Source organism: Anopheles bellator, chromosome 1 (genome assembly GCF_943735745.2).
Source record: "Anopheles bellator chromosome 1, idAnoBellAS_SP24_06.2, whole genome shotgun sequence".
In the NCBI taxonomy this organism is placed as follows: Eukaryota; Metazoa; Arthropoda; class Insecta; order Diptera; family Culicidae; genus Anopheles; species Anopheles bellator.
Window position 1 is genome coordinate 30,740,727 of NC_071285.1, and position 16,817 is coordinate 30,757,543.

General features: G+C 47.2%; 1 protein-coding gene across 1 annotated transcript; it reads right to left on the reverse strand.

Annotated features, from left to right (window-relative positions):
• Positions 1–66: 66 nt before the first annotated feature.
• LOC131215423 (uncharacterized) lies at positions 67–15,819 on the reverse strand. The gene is made up of 13 exons (XM_058209812.1): positions 15,758–15,819; positions 15,245–15,333; positions 14,987–15,181; positions 14,756–14,922; positions 14,406–14,675; positions 14,146–14,334; positions 12,417–13,288; positions 11,338–11,554; positions 11,140–11,264; positions 7,944–11,061; positions 6,136–7,907; positions 4,652–6,105; positions 67–4,618 (listed from the first exon to the last, which is right to left on the reverse strand). Exons 1-13 carry the CDS (start codon positions 15,783–15,785, stop codon positions 2,633–2,635), a joined length of 10,482 nt encoding a protein of 3,493 aa, XP_058065795.1. The 5' UTR covers positions 15,786–15,819; the 3' UTR covers positions 67–2,632.
• Between the last annotated feature and the right edge of the window lie 998 nt (positions 15,820–16,817).

Consider the following 16,817-nt stretch of genomic DNA (forward strand, 5'->3'; position numbering starts at 1 on the left):
ATTCACTATATACTTTATTTGTTTTTTAGGTTTTTATTTGTATCATTTTTATTGTTTACAGTTACCTTATTTTAGCTTTTGCACTACAGTTTCCACACTGTTCTCCGTTTCTGTGGCGTAAGATGATAAAAACAAGTGAACATAAAAATCAACGTATCGAATATATTTTCTCGAATATTAGTATGCAAACTTTTAAATTTTCTTACTTACTGAATGAAACGAATTGTCGATTGGCTTCAAAAAGTTATTCGCTTTACTCCGCATTTTAAGTATTCTGTAGTGTGTAGAACACATTTACAGAAGCGTATTTACACGAACACAACAGGCAACAAACAAAATAAGGACAACATAAAGACTGACCACAACGCGCATTGCGCAGTTGTGACTGCGTCCAGTTCTAATTGTAGCTTAGCTTTGCTCTTGAACGTCTCAACTATCATTGCGTGACAGTTTTTTTTAAAGGTTTTCGTGAACCGGTGCACACGACAGGCCCATAAACACTTATGCCAAATTAAGGAGTATGTACGGAAAGCAGGTTCAAATACTCTTCCGCCTGTAGTTTTGATTTATCTCGTCTACTCGTCCCAGAAACAATGTCAGCCGGTTTCTGGAACATAAGGGTATATTGATGTGCATGAGGCTTTATCATTGGAAGTAATGAATGTAAATGTTTACTTAAAACACATAACTGATATTATGTTGATGACCGTTCTATGATTCTAAGCACTGTGTTTCTGCGCCGTATTTTTTGTCGTACTTTAGACTTTTTGTCACTTCAATGCTAAATTACGCTACTTTGTATGTGGAGTTTCTGACTCAAGAGTTAACGATTGTTCTTTTCAACCGTAGCGTGCACACACGAAGGCCTTTCCTAATTTTTCGATCCTTCAGTACACGAGTAATACCGCGAGTGTGACATACGATATTTCATTATTTACAATGGAACAACTAGGTAAGTGGAAACTAAGCGGCACCACACGGCGCGTGTCTGCTTAAAATTTCGATTCACAGAACCTCGTCTCTCGCTGACACTCTGCCGGAATAGTTCCGTTCGGGGACTTTTGTTCTATTCACGTCCTAATTTTTGTGCCTTACAAATGTATTCCTGTTGTTTTCTATAACCTATTTTGTTTACAGTATTTGTTAGAAGTGTATTGCGCTGTACACAAACCAAAGCTACACACACCGTTTCATTGGTTTAAACTCTAGATCAGATCGTCCTCTTAATTTCGCCCTTAAGCACACGTATCGATAGGAAGGTACGGTTCGCATAAGTATCATAAAATATAAATAGAGACCTCATGTGGGCAATTTGAACAACTCTTCCACATTTAAACATTATAGCTATACCATTTTTTTCAGATTTTTCGGTTTTTTAAAGATCTGTTACACTGGTTCCTCATTTTTTGTTCACTATGTTTCATATCTTTGCTACTGGAAGAATAGTTCTTGTCATAAATAAGGCGTAAAGGGGCTGTATTTTACATATAAAATTACCAGTTTCGGGTTTCCCTATGCTTTTGTCATTTTGTGCAACGTTACCGCAATATTTGTTTTGTGTTTTTGGTGAGATTATTTTATAATGTTTTTGTTTTCATTACTGCACAATGCACTCATTATTACTGCATGAACTAACAATTCTGCTACGCTAACAAACGTTCACGATGCATATATGGCATTGTAATTCTCCGTCCAAACGTAGGAATGTGATCCGCCTGTCTATGAGGGGTTTGCTTTCCATTTTCAGTTGTACATACAATACAATGCATTGTTCATTATCGGGATACCTGAAACCTTTACTTTTCTGGATGAATGCAAACAAAGCAAACGAAGGATACAAACAGTGAGTCACTAATTATATTAATTTACTCGATTTTAAGACGAACCAAGGAAAACCTATACAAATCCACGCCAAGTGCGTCCAAAGATTAACAGCACTTTTCGGGGTACACCTGCTGCAAGTTGCTAACACTTACGTACAATTAAATCTATGCACCGATTGAAAGTCAGAACGACTTGCTTTCAATTCTAGTTTATGAGGAGAAACTCAAAGCGAATGATTCGTGATTTCAATCCTATACTGGAATCAGGAGCTTTTGTTTATACAAAGATCCCCTTGCTACACCGTTGCTGAAATTAACCCGTTTGTAACACCTCAGCAAAGGCGGTAAAAGCAATCTTCAAATATTCATGTTTTGCTTTTCCTTGGTCCCTTTTCTGTAACAAGGTTTGACCAAATCGACTACATCAAGTACAAAACAAAAAAAAAAGAAAATCAACATGAGACCGCAACAAGTATACTGATACGTTTAAATCAACAGTGTGTTCTTAGTTTGCGCTTAAAAAACAAAACGAACAAGTGTGACGCTACACCACTAGCATAATGATGCACTTAATACGACGAGTATTTGTAGTTGGTTAAAAAGGCATACAACACTAAACGAATTTGGGAAACTCGTTTTCATTTTGTTTGTAACATATACGGCTCATGACCCTTGAACTGAGACGTACGCAAATCGTGCGTCGGAAAGGTGTTGATATTCTTTTTCCGATTATCTGGCAAACTTACCCTTCGCGTCGAGTTTAGCTCGCACCTTGATCTTAGTGGATTCCTTCAAACTGCTGGTTGACGTTAGAGGAACGGCGGACGGTTCATGCTGTTCATGGCATCGTACGGTTTGTGCATACCGAGAGCCGGATGATAGCTTGCTTGACCGTAGGCGCTGGGCGGAGCGGGGCCCGGAGGCCCGAGTAGTCCCTGATTGAGCATCATTTGGGCGCGCAGCTCATCCTGCTGCCGTTGGAGGTATTGTTGGTGGATTGGATCGAGCTGGTTCATGAACTGGTACGGTCGTGAGCCGTGATGCGACGCAAGAAACTGGTGGTACGGTGAACCGGCTGATGGCGGTGGAGGATGTACTACGGATGCGGCAGCCGAAGCGGCAGCTGCGGCTGCCGCTTCCGCGACTGTACGCGGAGCAGGTACTCCCTGCGAAGTACCGGCGGCATTCACTACCGACGCAAGTTTATCGTCGACGGGGGGACCACGATGACTCGGTGGAGGAAGATAGTAAGGATTTTGTGTGTTGCGATACGCATCATCGAGGTACGCGGCACTTGCCACGGAAGTATCGCCGTACAGACTACCGGGTAGCCCAAGTCCCGATGGCCCAGTTCCAAAGTTGAAGGCACTCCCCGGTACGTTGGTCGTCTTGAGTGAAATGGCGGAAGCCTCGGCACTTCCCGTCGGGTGACTGCCGCCCATGCCGGTGCCGCTAGTACCACCGACCATATTACCAATCGCCGGGGACGCTACGGACACTGGATTGGCACCGGGCTTCAAACCGCTATAAGACTGGAATCCCTGATGGGCAGTCTGCTGTTGGTGTCCGTGTAGCTGGTTCGGCTGCTGTTGATGCAATGACGGCTGGTGCTGTTGTTGCTGGGCAAGCAGATCCTGGCTAGGATCTTTCTTCTTCCGTGTCCTTTTCGGCTTGGCAGGTGGTGGCACCACCGATGGCTGCGGGTCACTGTTGGGATTGCAATCCGATGAAGGTACGCCGCTCCCGTGGATCATCTTTTGCGATGGAATACCCGGTGTGTTCATGGTTTGTTGCTGTTGAGGGGGTTGTTGTTGGGACTGGTGGTGGTAACCAGGGGGTACATAGGCTGTATTTTGCTGCTCGCCACTGCGACTGTAGGCCATTGAAGAAGTCGCTGCCATGGTGCTGTTAAACATTTGCTGCAACGTTGACGTAGTGGCGGTTGCAGCGGCCACCGCTGCCGACGACGATCCGGTCGGAGCAAGGTTCTTGGGGTACATGTGCGCCGTAGGTGGGATACTTTTGTCGTAGTAGCCGGCCGTAGCTGTCGGTAGTGCACCAGCACCGGGCGCTCCCAGCAACCGATCATCCGGATTGTACAGCGACGAAAGAGAGGTGAGATTGCGGATCGAAGGATCCATTAAATTTGCCGCCGGGCCCGAAATTGCCGAGCTGTAGGGTTTATATCCCGTCGTGCTGCTGCCGCTGCTCCCGGCACTGTTGGCACCACTGCTACTGAGATCCATATTGTTCGCCGACTGTTGCTGCTGCTGCGGGTGCAACTGGATTTGTTGAGGACTTCGCTGATCGTAGCGTGACAGCATAAGCTCCGAAGGTTGACCCCCGCTAGCTCCTTTCGCACTTGCTAAAGCGGATGGCGCCGTTGTGGTGCCCGTTGTACTCGACGATTGCATGTTGTAACTGGGCGCACCATGTTGTTCGTGTGCTTTGTTTATGTTGTTACCATGATGATCGTAACCGACGGGACTGCTACCGACACCACCGCCTGCTCCGCTGTTGATTGGTGGCGCAGCAGCATGGTTGCTGCCGAATCCTCGGGGATAGTTCATCGGGGCCGAACGGTTAAACACATCGAATGATTTCGATTTGCTGATCGAAGCATCCATTGCTCCAGCGTAATCTATTAGCGGGGTGTCGTAAGACTGCTGGGGATGTTGCTGTGGTAACGGCTGCTTGCTCGCACTTTCCTTTCCGTCTGTGCCACCCGGATGCTTGTTTTTGCCACTCAGTGTTAACGCACCACCGGTAGTTTCCATGTTCATTGGCACGTCTTGCTGTTTGGGGATCGAAGCAGGCGCTGCCGATACATTACTGTTGTTGCCGGTCGCTTCCGGTTCACTGTAGCCAAGATTTATCATTTCCGGCACCTTCGACGAATGCTGCTGATGTTGCTGGTGTTGATGTTGCGGGTGATGGTGTTGCTGCTGGTGGTGATGGGCAGAGTGATGATGTTGATGCTCAAGGTTAGCCGGGGCAGCCGAAGCAGAGTTGAGGTCATAGGGACGACCGTAAGTGGAAGCGTACGGATTGCTGTTGCCACCCATCAGCAGGTTGCTGAGATGGCTGTGCTGCTGTTGGCCCGCGGCTGCCAGAGCGTGGTGCGGCTGGCGCTGATGATGGTTTTGCAAAGGAGGATGTTGGTGTTGCTGTGTGTGAGGGTGTGATTGTTGCTGTTGGTCATGATGCTGCTGATGTGCGTGGGCAGGTGAAGGATGCTGGTGGGCATTGTGGTGGGCTTGCTGGGGCTGCTGCGCTTGAGAGGATGTGGCATTCGGCATATGCGCAGGAGCGGGGGGCATTAGCATAGCGCTGCTGCTACCACTACTGCCCGGATCGCCACTTCCGGTCGGAAGGTAAGGATTGTAGTGACCCTGGTGACTCCAATGAGACGACGACGATGCGGACTGATGGTTGTGATGTTGGTGGTGAGGATTGATTTGTGGTGGTGTCGATGTTGCCTGGTGTTGCGAAGAGGATGCCGTCGATCCGCCGCTCGCGGGAGTGGCCAGATTTTGAGCAACCGCCTCAACTGGAAGTATTACTCCAGCCGCGGCTGCCGCCTGCTGAGGTGTGATGATGGGCGGTGCCAGTTTGATGCTGCTTTGACCGCCCGAAGCACTCGTCGCTACCGTTGGTTGCGAGGGTTTCGGTGACATCGGTTGGAACGGGGACAGTTGGCCTTGCGAATAGGGCGAGTTGGGGTCCTGCTGCGAGTAAGGAGAGCTTTGGTTCGACTGGGAGAACGGAGAGTTGGGGCTTTGGTGCAGCGGTGTGTTCGGTTTGGACTTTGGACCACCGGCCACAGTTCCGGACGATGTCGATTGTGGTGGTGGGGCCTGGTTGTTGTTGGCCCCTCCATGATACGGGGAATGTGCTTGAGACGAGTTGTTGTACGGCGAATGTCCACCGAGCCCTGCCTGGCTGGTCGGACTGTGCGGTACCGTCGGCGGGTTGGGAGTCACCGAGCTCGTGCTGTAGGGTGACAAAGGCCCAGACGAGGCTGGAGACGCCAACGATTGTTGATGTTGCTGCTGTTGGTTGTACGGAGAGGACGCTTGGTTCGATTGCTGTTGATAGCAGGAGGGTGAGTTCGGTTGTTGATGGTACGGCGAGGACGCTGGGTTGTGATATGGAGAGTTGGGATTTGTACTCGGACTCATCGAAGAGTTGTAATCGGACTCCTGCGAAGCCGGTTGTTTGTACTGATCGTAGAAATCGACGGGTGACTTTAGTTCCTTCCCGTAGCCCTTGAAGCTATCAGCTGGTGTCGTTCCCCCGGCGCTTTCGGTACTTGCCGCACCGCTAACACTGTTGTTGTTGTTTTGTCGTCGAGTTGCTTCCTCGAGCGTAGTGGACGTGCTTCCTGTGATTGCGGAAGAAGTGGAAGGGCCAGGTGTTCCGCTACTTATGCCACCGTAACCGTAACTACCGTATAGCGAACCGCTGTTCGTGGCGTTCCCACTGGCTGTGTTCGAGGTGTACAGATGCTGCGAGTACTGCGGGTATGAGGAAGGCATATCCCGCGGACTGCAGCTCTTTTCCGGGCTGCTCTTCTGCGTCGTGTCCTGATAGAAGCCCACCTTGATGGCACCGTTCATTGGATGGTATGGACTTTTTTGCGACTCGTCCAGCTTCGGCGAAGTCATGATAGGTGAGGCACCAATCGGGCTGGGATATGGACCGGGATAGCCACCGATCCGTTCGTCAATTCCGATCCGAGGGCTGTCCGGGTCCTGACTGTATGACGACCGTTCGCTAACCGTGCTGCCGGTGCTGGCCTTTCGTTGGCGCGGTGGTGCAGAGAGCGACGTATAATTTGAGCCTTCCAGGCCACCGGGTACCGAGGGTGCCAAAGACGATTCGGACGTGGGGGGTGTTTGTTCGTTACCCTTACTCTTTTCACTAGCCGGAGACGCCTTGCCGGGTTCGTCCGAGTCTTCCGATTTTTTCGGTTTCTTTGGAACACCGAACGCCTTGAACCAAGCGCTTAAGTTGGGGGTAGCGGAAGGTTTGTCAGCTCCCTTGGACACCCCGTCCTTTCCTTCCGCTGGTAATGTGGCTGCTGTAGGTTTGGTGGCACCATTTTCCTTCTTCGCCGCTTTCTCCTTGGTGAATGAACCCTCGTCTGCGGAACAAAGCTTTGCGGCTTGCTCCTTGTCTCCCGGCGTGCTGCTGGCATTGTTGCCGTCTTCAGTCTTTCCAGTCGTAGAAGTCGTTTTTTGAATTCCCACATCACTGTTCGCACTTCCATTACTGAGTTTGGACAGAAACATCGGCGATGATTTAGTCGCAGGTTCGTCCACAGTCGTATTTTCCTCTTCTGGCTTCCGCTCTGAGCGCCGGGTTTCGAAATCCTCCGCCTCCACGTCATCCTTCACATCGTCCGCGAAGTTGTGTTGCTGCACGATGCCGAACCCTTCCGTGTTTAGAACGGTGCCGAGACTGAGCTTCGGTTTCGATTCGTCCGTCTTGACTATAAGCGAGTTCTTAACCTCCTTGAACTTGCCCAAAGCACCGCTGTTCCCGGACCCAGCGCTCCCATTAGCTCCACCTCCACCACCAGCAGCGCCGTTACCGCCGGAGCCACCACCGATTGCGAACAAATCGTCCGGTTTGTTGAGATTCTGCATTGTACCGATCAGGTTGCCCTTTGTCTTGCCCGGTTGCAGCCGATCGATCGTTCGGTGCAGGTCACGTTTTCGACCACCGAGCTGCGACAGCTTTTCCTTCAGTGTTTTTCGCTTCGGTTCTTTTACTTCCTTCTTCTGCGAATGCGCTGGAATGATGGGTGGCGGCCCAAGTATCGTGTGGTTAGCCGACCCCACACTTTTCATGTTGGTCGTGGTGGAGTCTTTCCCACTGTTGGTGGTGTCTTTAAGAGATGTTTCGATGGCGCCACTAGAATGTTGTGAGGCACTGAGACCCGCACGCTCGCCAATCGGTTTCGCCGATGCACCGGTGGTGCTCGATTTGGGAGAGAATGCTGTTGGTGGAGCAGCCATGGCTGCCAGCGCGGGACTGGATCCACGCAACGGACTAACCGCTGCCGATGGGCCCGATGATCTTTTGTCACTCGATTCACTGACCGCCGTTGCGGACGCAGGAAGCTGAGAGAGTGGAATTGGTTTTCGAAAGTCGGTATCCTCGATCTTTACTGGAACGCTGTCGAAGTCGTCCATGATGTAGCGCGATGGTGAGTTACTTGCGGAACTGTATTCTGGGAAGCGTGGTGTGTTCTCCAGCCATTTGTTGATGTCCTTCAGTGTTTGCTCCGTTTCCAACTCCAATTCTTCCATGTTGGCCCCACCAGCAGCAGCTGCTGGAACCATAGCACCTTTCGACGCACTGCTTACGCCTCCGGATGTTTTGGTGATCATGGCCGCTGTTGGTTTCGCGTTTGGTTTGGCATGTTTTTGTGAAACCGATACTGCGCCAGCTGCCAGTGGTCTCTTATGTGCTGCTTTCGCCTTCACTCCGGCGGAAGCGTGTGACGTACGTCTGTCGGGGTCCGGCTTACCGGGCACTATCGAAGGACTGACGGGATCGTATGCAGCTTCGTCGACGAACTCATACTCGATGCTTCGGTCGACTTTTTTCGAATCCGTCGGACGCTTCTTCTCATGCGCTTTGTTCCACGAAGATGAAGTGTCCAGTGTTCCGTAAGCCGACTGTTCGATGGATTTGTCGCGTTTCTTTTTCCCCTTCGCACTACCAATGGGACTGCTCTTCTGTTTCGCCATCTCCACCGCAGGCTTCTCGTTCTCCTGGTCTTGTTGGTGTTGCTGTTGATGACGTTTTTTGGGATGTTTGCTACCCGAGGCACTTGCTGTAATGGAAACCGCAACGGCCACATCCAACTGTTGCTCTTGTTGGCCACGATTTTGTGTTTTCTGTTTGCCTTTTTTGCCCGGGCTCGTGCCAGTGGCAGTTTCCTTGGCTTTTGTTTTAACTTTGGTTTGTTTGGCCTTGGCTTTGGCTGCGGCAGCGACTGCGGCAGCAGCTGCAGCACGGTTCCGGCGTTCCTTGATGAGATCAAACTTATCCTTGATGTCGGGAGTGATCGGCCGATCAAGTAATCCCTTAGGTATTTTACTACAACCATCATCCATTTCGTCATCATTATCTTCCGATTGATCGGAAAAGTAAGAACCAATCGGACTTGGCGACCGGGAGGCACTTCTCGATAATCCGTCGTGCGAATGAATCGAGTAATGCGTGAAATCCCTTGTTTGCTTAGCACAGTTTGAGGCACTTTTGCTATGTTCTTCTGCCACAGCCTGTTGTCGACGACAGCTGCTCCCATCAGTGGTTTTCACATCATCTTGCTTATCATCGTCCTCGCCACCGCTAGATACTGGGTTACGCCAGTAACTAGACGTTGGTTTTGATTTTTTCTTGCCACGACCAGCTTTGTCTTTTTTGTGAGATTTTTTGTCAATTTTCTTCTCCTTTCCCTTCACTTTACTTCCTCTTCCTTTTTTACTTCCCCGGTGATGGTGGTGATCTTCAACATCGTTATTGTTTTCTACCGAGTTTTTGTTGTTTTTGCTTTTTTTGTTTTTAGATTTGTCCGATTTTTTACCTCGGCCACATTCCTCTCGGTCGCCATCTTCGTTGAGTTCTTCTGCATTCGCGCCAGTACTCTGTCGTTGTCTGCTGAACTTGTCCTGTTCGCAGTCGCTCCCATCATCCGCATTAGTTCCACTGCTATCGCTGTTTGATTCAGGGATTTTATTATCATCCACAACAACCTCGTTCTCGAACGTTTTGACTGGCTTCGCAACACCTTCCTTTCGTTTGTTTCGTGTGTCCTTTTTCTGTTGCCCCTTGCTACCGGCAGGACCACTTCTTGCTTGCGCCACACTTTTTTTCGGTTTCGACTCATCCCGTTTTTGAGTTTCTTCATACTCTGTATCGTTTCTATTGTTCGTTTTTTTCGTAACCAATCTGTGCGCTTTGCTCTTGTCGTTCGTACTATCCTTTCCCAATCGACTCACCGACGGTGGAGAGTTTGAGTTTGTAGCAGTTGGTGACTCGACACTGATTCTCGATATTTTAGGCAACGGCGCAGGGCTCAGCGATCGCGATAGTGATCGTCGCACCGGCGACCGAATTTCGTGCTTTCCCTTGCCATATTTGCCAGTGCCACTGAGACTATTACTACTGACAGTAGTTTTAGTTTTTTTCTCTTCCTTCTTCACCTTTGCACTATATTTCTTCTTTTCTTTTTCCTGTCGCTGAAGAGCTTTGATGGCAGCTTTCTTCTTACTCTCGTACACAGGATAATCTTCTTGCTCGTCATCCTTGGCCGACCTTTTTTCTCCTTCTATTTTTGATTGTTCACTCCGAACAGGCACTAAATAATCCTTGTGATCTTGGTACACCACTTCGTGTCGCTCATCGGCCGCTGAAACAGACTTGGACTGCACTTTTTTCGTCACATGCTCCGTCCGTTCCTTTTTAGCACGTTTTCGCTCTGGGCCACCCCAGTCATCATCTTCTTTGTTCTCCACCGCTCTTACATCCACTTCTTCCTTCATCACCACATCACCCCCCCGATCGTCGCCTGTTTCGGTTTTCACTTTTCTACTTTTCACTTTGTTGTTTGCCTTTTCCCTCTCTTTGCGCTTTCGTTTCAAGTTCTTATTACCACTCGATCCACTTTTCTCATTTTCTAGCGGCTCGGGAGCAGGTTTCGGATCTGCCGCCATTTCCGGATGTTTGATCGGTTTCTGTTTCTTTGTCGCCGCACCATGTTTCCCATCTTTTTGATCCGATGATGCTGTAGGAACTGCCCCCTTCACTGGTTTTGGTTTGTTATCCTTCGCTTTGTCTGTCGTCGTTTGTTTTTTGCTTTCGCCACTGTTAAGAGGTCCGCGATCGACATCCGTAGCACTACCACTTGCACTACTTCCTCCTTTGACATTCACAGCACTGCCACTTTTCTTGGTTTTTTCCTTCACTGTGTTATCTGCTTTGGTGCCGCTGCCAGCAGCATTACTACCAGTTTCTTTTGTACTAGGCTTTCCACCCCCGCTGGACGTATCGCCAGATTTGTTGGGCACCGACGATGACACTTTCTCCTTGACCGCACTAGATCGGCTTACATCCGGGTGCTCGAGAGTCATCATTTCTTCATCAGAAGAATTCTCATCGAAGTACTTCTTTCGGGCGCGTTCAAAAGCCAGCTGAAGATTGTTTACCATCTCCGTGTACTCTGAAGAAAAAGCAAAACACGTAAAATATCGTACTGTGGAGTTGTCCCGTTCACGGCATAAGTTTTTTTTTACTTTACCATTGGCTTGCCCGTTGTAAAGTCGGCAATTGTTGACGATCAGTTTAAAATCGTACTGGAAATCTCCAAACATGGCGTACTCTCCATTGTCAAGCTTTTCCTCCATCTTCTGTAGATCCATCGGCCTATTAACATGTCAAGTTATTGTATTTAGAAAGCATTTTTCATTACACTTCTACCTATCAACTATAAATGTACCTTCGAATGATGGAGTAGTATCGTGGAGCGATATCCTCATCGACTGGATCCATAAATGGCCAGGCATCGTCGTGGTTTTTTATGCTTTCCAGCACCTTATGCATGCCGATCTGCAGTACCTCATCCGTTTCGGTGAAGCTAAGAGACGACGATATGAAAGCGGATGAGGTCGTTTTGGTAAAACTGCAGATTGTGGGTACCGCCAACGATACCAAAGGTGACCCCACAGAACACCGATGTGATGCGATGAGTTTTTTGCGTTTGTAATATCAGTTTGAATTTTGATTTACAGGTGCAGTTGAAACCATCGATCACAGTGCGTCGCGACCCCGGAAGATCAGGTTGAATGGAGTGCGATTGTAACGTCGTTGGTTGACAGATACATTTGTAAATGCCAGGATAGGCCAAATACGCCAGGTTGTGCATTGGTGATTCAGGTTATATACAGTGCAGTTGAGGATGATGATTAACGAAGTCATGAAGTTGATGTGATAGGGAGAAAAATGAAAACAACCGATGCATCAATGTTATTGTCTATTTTATAATACACCAAAACATACCACACTTATGTACTCTTATAAAACGCAATCGACACTACCAAACTAATATGCAATTTAAAGAGCAACCGCAACATGAACACCCATTTGGTGACAGATAGAAACAAAATGTGGATAACCACACCAGAACAGATAAATAAATACATGTTATATAAACAAAACTATTCATGTCGCACAAGAATTATTACCATTTTATGCAGAAAATAAACCAATAGTATGCCATTAATAACTATTGACGCTAACATTCATGCCAAATATATCAACTAAATGCAGATAATTTAAGCTAAAGTTTAATTAGATTATTAGAAGTTGTATTGAACCAAACAAATCAAAATGAATATAAGTCATATAAGAAATCAAACTAACGAGAATTATGTTTCCGGGTGTAAGCATATTATAAGACCTTCTAACAAGCAATATTAAGGAAACCATAACCAACCGTTTAGCACACGATCACGTCTCTTTCGTGATGAAAAGCAAAGACAACACTACTGCATCGACTGCTGAAAGATACTTACACATGCTGTGCCGATTTTGCTCCTTTCTTGCCTTTCCGTCCGCCGTTGTTTGTTGCCGATTCTATTCCACTTTTCCCATTACCCGGTGTCGATCCGTTGTTGTTATTATGATTGCTGCTGCCCGCTGAACTACCCTTCTGCATACCACCGTCGGCAAATGGAAGTATCACGGGTCCAGTTACAGACGAAAGGGAGTTATTGGTCTGCCGTCCGGGCAGTTTCGTCGCTGTTGGTGCCATATTATGGTTCGAACGAAGAAGACTTTCCAATTCGGTAGAGCATACGCGCCGCCCTTGGTTCTGATGTTTTTTGTTCGAGTCAATTGGTTGTGGTTTGTCTGCGTTTGGGGATTTGATCTCTAGAAGCGATTCTGCCGCAGTTCGCCAGTGGTCAATAGTGTTATTAGTGTTGATGTTATTCTCAGCTTCAACGTTATCCAAGCTCTCACTATCGTCGTCGGTGTCGTGGCGTTTTGCGATGAAAAAAGAATCACTCAGGCTTTGTACATGCACCGTGCTTTCTCCTGACACAAAGGTGCTGCTGCTGCCAGTGCTGTTTCGATAACTACTTGCAGAATCAACAGATTCACGGCTGACGCAGGACGGTGAACGGTTCGTTTCTCTGGCAGGACCGCTGCCGCTGCCGCTAATAGTATCTTGTAAGTGGTCTTCTTCCTCTTCGCCCTGTTTTAGCAAGAGCGAACCTACTGACGGAGAAGTGGAACCTCTCAAATTAGTAGTGTGAAGGTAAGGGTATGTAGAAAGTTCTTTACGGAATGCGTTTTCTTTTGGCTGAAAAATAAAATCAGGCGTCAGAGGTGGCTCTGATGAGCTAGCATGTGTCGTAACTATACTTGTGACGGAATTGGATCGTGATCTGATGGAAAAAATGGAAAGAGAGATAAAAAGATGTAATTAATAAACAACAAGTCCTAAGTTTGAAGGCGAAAACTCCCCTAATATGAAATATAACAAAAAGTTTCATTATGTTATGTTTATCATTAACAATGCACGGTTGGCTGAATATGGTAGCCACCTTCTTTGCCTACTAATGATACGTTAATGTTGTTATTGACAGAAATTGCCCAGTAAAAGAATGGTAGCAAGTAATATTACAACGCAGCTAAGGCACAAAAACGGACGTGATAAGAGCACTGAAGTGATTGAAATATCAATTTATGTAGGCATCGCCATCTTGGATGTTCGTAATGTTTGGTTAACTTCCAGTAAATTAGGTGCAATGATAGGCGTTTGTTAATAATACAGCTGTTAAAATGAAACTTTTCCATTTGTTAAAGGAACGTCTTAGAAGAAAATGTGAAATAATAAAAAACACAACATGCATACATACATAAGAAGCAAGCAAAGCCCAGACGAGAGAAAGCAAAACGTAACTAAAGCAACATCGTTCTATTCATCGACAAACATTTCTCTCTTTCTGATCGACGGCGGCTTGGGATGACGCTTGGCGATCGCTTTCTATGCACAGTCGTTGGTATGAGGGATGTCCGTATTTGTGAATTGTTTCTTTGGCCGTTAGATGATCATGGTAGGATATCATGAGAGTTGGTTATTCTTGAACAAATGATACGCCGATTCTGCCATTACTGTTCCGATTCCTTCTGCCACTGAGAAGCGGAAATGATCATGTTTCCGATGTTTTTGGCTGTTTAAGTTGCCTTCGCTCTTTGTCTGAAATGTTGGTTTTAATTATGTTAGTGCTTTGCTTCTAACCGTCGTTCGGCCCGCTTAGCGCGTGCTTCGGCAAGCTGTTGACCCCTAGAAGGATTTTCTTCCTCTGGTACTTCCGACGGGCCGGGTTGTTCACTTTCGCGTTTGGTTTGTTGTACTTGTTGCTGTTGACGAAGGATTCTTTCTTCACGTTTGAGTCTTAGCCTTGATGAGGTTTTCCGCTCTAAAAGCCTGTAGCCATACGGAAATGCACATAACTTCACCTGAACAACCATTTATTAGCTTCACGGTGCTTTACTCACTTAACTCTTCGCACTCTTTCCTTGTCGCGAAACAGCTTCGGAATGTATGGCAAAAAGTTTTCCACCAATAGTGCGTGTAGGGCTCGTTCCTTACGGTCTGTGGAGTTTTCAAACTTGTGTGCGAGATTGCGCCAATCTTCTTCCGAGAAGCAGATTACCTGCCAGACGGTTGGCTTCGTACTTCCAGATTTATGTTTCCCGTGGACGTAGTCTTCCCGGTATAGCCGTGTACCGAAAAAATGCCAATAGGATGACCCGTTACGATCGTATCTATTGGCGAAACGAAAAACCCACCGATAAGGTGTGTTATTGTAGTAAGGAATTGATAACTGTTACAACACTATGCTTACCCAAGCGGTTCTAAGCGAATACTGTCGGGTTCGTACAGAGAAAACGAAGCCACATCATCGGAATCAAGCCGGAATTCGCACAAATATTTCAAAATCAGGATCTTAGTGCGGAGCGGCAACTTCTCGAAATCCGTATCGGTATTGAACGGATTTTCAACTCTATGTTCCTACAAAATATTGAAGAGCACACATGATGTGAGATTATTCTGAGATCGATGAACAACACCGTACCTGGCATTTTTGTCTAAATAAGCGCCTCAGGAACATCTGATAATTGCTCGGGCTGATGTGCGCTACGATCGGAGCAAGTGTGTCACATCCCTTTAGTAGCGCTACAATCAGATCTGGGAGTAAGCGCGCGATATACACTTTTGGTTCTACTTGTCCCTCGGCATCGGTATCTGTAAGCAGTGCCTCTTCGAGGTCCTATTCGGGAGGAAAAGCTTTATGAATATCTACCACTTTGTGAATACTAGCCCCTCGCGTTACCTCGATGTCAAACACCGGTAGCTCAAAGGTGGTACTGAACAGCGAACAAAAGTGTGCGATGCAGGGTACCTCCCACCATGATTGAATATCTGCAAAATTCATCAAGGATAAAAAATTTAGACCTATCCGTTAGTTTCCGCAAAATGTTCTGTGTTCAGTAGGTGCAAAATCTTTAACCAGATTATTGGATTATACAGCAAAGAGAAGAGAAAAATGTGAATAAAAGAATTATCAAAATCAACATGAATCAGATCAATGGCCGCTTAATAAAACTAAAGTGGACTGCGCCACGCCACCGGAGTTAAATTGCTTTCAAACGGTTAACCCGTACAATAAAACATGGAAAAAGAACAGCGAAGCAACACATTGCAACTTGTTTTGGCATGGTTCAATGCCAAGGGCAGACCCGTTCCTGAAGGGTGGCACAATAATTCACGACGTTTATGTATATGTGCGTGTGCGAAACAGATAAACTTGTTAACATCTTCACACTCGCCGTGTTGTCAAACTTACCAATTAAACCGATAAAAGTGGTAAACATGCCCTTCTAGAACGAGGCCGGGATTCCGATCCGGCCCGGGAGAGACCAGTACCTGTTTCAGTGTGCTGTCCTAGCGATGCGGCCGGATGCACGGAAAAGAAGGCAAAGAAAACGTACGATTAAAGTGGAAACTGTCACGATGGATTCCAACGGTACATTGACGGTTGCGGTTTGGTTGCGACCGAGCCACGTATTGCACTGCCCACGGCTCTTCTAATCACAGAGTCGCTGGCCCGCAGTGGTACACGCGATATGACAAACGTAAGCTTATTTTCGACATTCTGCCAAATGCATGTCGAACAGTCACTTTCTTTAGCGATAAAACTTGATGCGAAGTGGACGAACTCAAATGCCTACTTTGCTTCCATTACTTTCTGAGCAAACGGAGAATTGCACATTTTTCCACTTCGGGTGGAGAAACGGAACTACGTTTCAATAAGTCGCGTCCTTCGTTGTTATCAGGTGGTATCCGCGAACGCTACGCTCTACCGGACGCTGGGCTATCCTGGAATTAGGTCCGCTCCTACTAAGGAAGGTCCACTTTGGGCGAGATTCACGAGCGTTTCTCGATTTTGTGCTGTATTTATTTATGATTGGTGCGCTTTAACACAGTCAACGCAACAAACCTACACAAACACAGAAATGAATGCGCGCGCGCCCGCAAACACAAGATCACATTCACGCACGGCCAATCACAATACACAACTTTGCCCACCGCAGCGCAGCACTCGCGCGCTCTCTCTTTGTGTTTGTGATATGTAGTGGTATGCACGGTTTAGCTTGTCGTTGCTACAAGTAGCGGAAGTTCGGAAGAGGCAAAAAATAAACTACGACGTTTCTACGGGCGCTAGTGGCTTTCTCACTTTTTGCTATTCCAAAAATACGCCCTTTAGAACTCCGAAGCGGTGGTTGCTGCTTAGTTCCTGTGCATCACGGAGTGAATATTCCGGTGAACATCGTAACGACGACGAAGATCGATAATGTTTGACATATGAGCAAGCAAAGGACCGTCGCCCGCTGAAAGGAGAATAT

Excerpts from the sequence above, each read along its gene's own strand:
- LOC131215423 (XM_058209812.1), bottom strand. The coding sequence starts at position 15,785 with ATGTTTACCACTTTTATCGGTTTAATTG. Across the intron at positions 15,334-15,757 it reads CACTTTTATCGGTTTAATTG|ATATTCAATCATGGTGGGAG; the intron begins GTAAGTTTGACA and ends TGAATTTTGCAG. Across the intron at positions 4,619-4,651 it reads CGACCGGCAACAACAGTAAT|CAAGACGTGCCAATGAACAT; the intron begins GTATCGGCAGCG and ends ATCCCCAAACAG.